Source organism: Psammomys obesus, unplaced genomic scaffold (assembly GCF_907164565.1).
Source record: "Psammomys obesus unplaced genomic scaffold, mPsaObe1.curated_primary_1811, whole genome shotgun sequence".
NCBI classification, from domain to species: domain Eukaryota; kingdom Metazoa; phylum Chordata; class Mammalia; order Rodentia; family Muridae; genus Psammomys; species Psammomys obesus.
The window spans coordinates 6,971,942-6,975,291 of NW_026596134.1; the positions used below are offsets into that span (position 1 = coordinate 6,971,942).

At 51.4% G+C, this 3,350-nt stretch overlaps 1 protein-coding gene across 1 annotated transcript; it reads right to left on the reverse strand.

The window, feature by feature from the left end:
• Nucleotides 1-806: 806 nt before the first annotated feature.
• Bdkrb1 (bradykinin receptor B1) lies at nt 807-3,350 on the reverse strand. The gene is made up of 2 exons (XM_055593148.1): nt 3,289-3,350; nt 807-2,321 (listed from the first exon to the last, which is right to left on the reverse strand). Exon 2 carries the CDS (start codon nt 2,309-2,311, stop codon nt 1,325-1,327), a length of 987 nt encoding a protein of 328 aa, XP_055449123.1. The 5' UTR covers nt 2,312-2,321; nt 3,289-3,350; the 3' UTR covers nt 807-1,324.

The following is a 3,350-nucleotide window of genomic DNA, read 5'->3' on the forward strand; positions in this document are numbered from 1 at the left end:
AGAGCCCCCAGAACACCCTTCTACTTTGTGAGCTCCATCTGTCGGTGGGCATCAAATAGTCACTCAACATGTCTTTTTCTCCTCCAAACCTGCCTCTGTGATCTCCCCCACCATTCCTCCAACTCTTCTTTCCTAACTTTAGAACTCACTGCTCTGCATCTAGTTTGCTGCTTCTTTCTGGATCATGCCCTTTCCCTATTTTACTTGGTGAACTGCTAGTTTTGTTGTTCTTTGTTTGTTTAAGAGCAGGCAATGTCTCTCCCCGAGAAACCTTCTTTGCCTGTCCCAGCTAGCCCCCACCATCCTGTGCTCTCATACCACCCTGTCACCTGGATGGGTGTTTATTCTGTCCTGTGTCACTCTCTTGGGTACTATCCAGAGCTCTCTGGAGGCAACGGTTCTGGGAGGGTCTTTGCTGGATCCTTAAAGCCAAGATGAGATTGGGTGGAGGCTCCAGCATTTGGCAATCCTCATGTGGCCTCTGTGTCTTCCCACTGTGGGGACTGCCTGAGTACTTAGCTCTTCCTGTCTGTCTCCTTGGCCCCCAGGGTTCACCCTACTTAGACCTGAAGGGAGGAACTAACTCCTTCCTTGGGAGCTTCTGGATCTGTAGCCCGTGGAGCTTCCTATTCTGACTTATTTAGAGGCATGCAAGCTCCTTGTAGACAGGGCCTGCAGCTACCCCACCTCTGCATTCCTCAAAGTTAGCCTAGGAAGGACTGGGTACATGGAATTGTAAAGACGGACCCTTGCTGGGTGCTTGTGTAAGTTTCCTGCTGTTGCTGTAGCAATAACCACAAACCACAAATCAGAACACAGCTTTATTCTCTCACAACTTTCTTCTCTCACAGTCGTGGGGGACTGGGCTGAAATCAGCATGTTGGCTGGGCTGGCTCTTTCTGGAGATTCCACAGAGGATGTCTGTGTTTTTTTTTCAGCCTCAAAGGGTGCCTGCAATCTTTGGCTTGTGGCCCCTTCCTCACACTCTGACTTCTGCTTTTGTCTTCACACAATTCCAGCCCCTCTAAGCCCCTCCCTCAAAAGGGGCTCCCTGTTATTATTCTGCTTTCCCCGTCTTGCAAATACTTCCGGCAGCCCAATCTCCATATCCTTAGCTTCATTATGAAGGTCTTGCTACCCTGTAAGTAGCATCCCCCAGGCATCTTTGTGGCCATGGGCCAGCTGACCAGATGGTCTTTATGATATCAGAGATGGTTGGTGAAGAAGCCAGGCTTCTTGGCTCACTGCTGTTTCAATCCCGCCAGGACAGTCAGAAGAGTTCTTCCCTATCGGGAGGTATGGGAATGAGACCTCTAGGAGTGCATCATTTAGAAATTTCCCAGATCCTGGTCCTTAAGAGCCGGCCCGCAAAGACGTAAATCAGTGGGTTCAGGCAGCTGCTGATGAAAGCAAAGAAGTTGGCCAGCTGTAGGCCCAGGTCCGTGAGCTCCTTCCAGAAGCAGTCCTGGATCACGCTCACCTGGACCAGGAAATCCAGGAAGGCAAAGAAGTGGTAGGGGGCCCAGCAGACCAGGAAGGAGGCCACCAGTGTGAGGATCAGCCCTGTGGTCTTGCTGCCCTTGGGACCCCCACACCTGGTCCTGCTGGCTTCCCTCTGCCCTCTCAGGGAAGCCAGGATGTGATAGTTGAAGAAGATGATGGCGGCCAGTGGGAGGAAGAAACCTAGAATGTTCAACTCCACCATCCTTGCAAAGTGCCAAGCCTCGTGGGGAAAGAGCAGGATGCAGGCAGAGATGTTCAGGTCGGGGATGACTTTGACAGAGCGCAGAAGGAATGTGGGGATGCTCAGGAGTCCCCCTGCTACCCAGATGAGCAGGCAGGTGGCTCGGGCTTGCCATCGCCGCCGGAACCCCCGGCTGGTCATGGGGTATACCAGTAACCTGTAGCGGTCCTGACTGATGGCCACCACCAGGAAGATGCTGATGAACAGGTTGGCCTTGATGACTCCGCTGACCACCCGGCAGAGGCCAGTTCCAAAGGGCCAGTTGAAATGGTTCCCGATGTTCTCTGCCCAGAAGGGCAGGCCCAGAACGAACACCAGATCAGAAGCTGCCAAGTTAGCGAGGTAGATTTCTGCTACGGTTAAGCGCTGACGCCGAGGCAAAAGAAAGATGGACAAGACTAACAGGTTCCCCAGGAGACCAAAGAAACAGATAGTGATGACAAACCCTGGCAGTACCCTATACAGCAGGTCCCAGGCTTCTGGAGCACCCTCGCAGGGGGTGACGTTGAGAGGGGCCTGATGACTTTGGTTAGAGGGCTGCAGCTCCAACAAGGCCTGGGACGCCATCCACAGTGACCTGAAATCAACAGAGTGAAGAGTACAGGTGACGAAACCCAGCCTGTGGTCTGTTCCAGACAATAAAGTGTTATTGGCACACAGCCACACGCACTGCTTAGTAGCATTTTTGACTACTTTTGTGCTGCGGTGGCTGCCCAGAGTGAGGCAGCACAGGCTGGCTGACCTGCGAAGCTGCCAGTACCTACTACCTGCTCCTTTAGAGGAAGAGAGGACTAGTTTAAAAGAGGGAATTAGTAGGAGCTGGAGAAAAGGCTCACTGGTTAAAAGTACTGGCTGCTCTTCCAGAAGACCAGGGTTTGAGTCCCAGCATCCACATGGTGGCTCACAACCATTTGTAACTCCAGTCCCAGGGATCCAACATTATTTTCTGTCTTCCTCAGACTGCATGCATGTGGTACACATACATGCATGCAGGCAAGACACCCATACACAGAAAATCAAAATGAAGGAAATAAAAGTTTTTAAGAAGAGGGGCCAAGGGCCAGGCATGGCCTCTAATCTGAGCCCTCCACGGGCAGAGACAGGATCTCCTGTGGATCTGAGGCCAGTGTGCTCTGCAGAGAGAGTTCCAGGACACAGCCAGGGCTACTACATAGAGAAATCTGTCTCAACACATGCACACGCACACACACACACACACACACACACACACACACACACACACACACACAGTTAACCCCCTAACCAGAGGCTCGGTGTAGTGGTTCACACCTGTAAACCCAGAATTGAGGAGCATGAAGCAGTTTTGGGGTACATAGGGAGAGTCTCAAAACAACAACAAAGAACCCCTCCCCACTCCAAACCAGAAATAAACCCAAACAGACCAGACATAAGATAAAAAGTCTATCTCTTCTGCCAGTACAGATGTAGACAAGAACACTTCTGTTTGTTGCCTTTTGCTAAGAGACATGATCTATGATTCCATTTAACAGTCCCCAGAGGAAAATAGACAGTTATAGACTTACCCGGACAGAAAACAAAAGAGCTCGGAAGCTTCGGCTGGGTGTTTTGGTGGCGACAGCTGTCT

Excerpts from the sequence above, each read along its gene's own strand:
- Bdkrb1 (XM_055593148.1), bottom strand. The coding sequence starts at position 2,311 with ATGGCGTCCCAGGCCTTGTTGGAGCTGCAGCCCTCTAACCAAAGTCAT.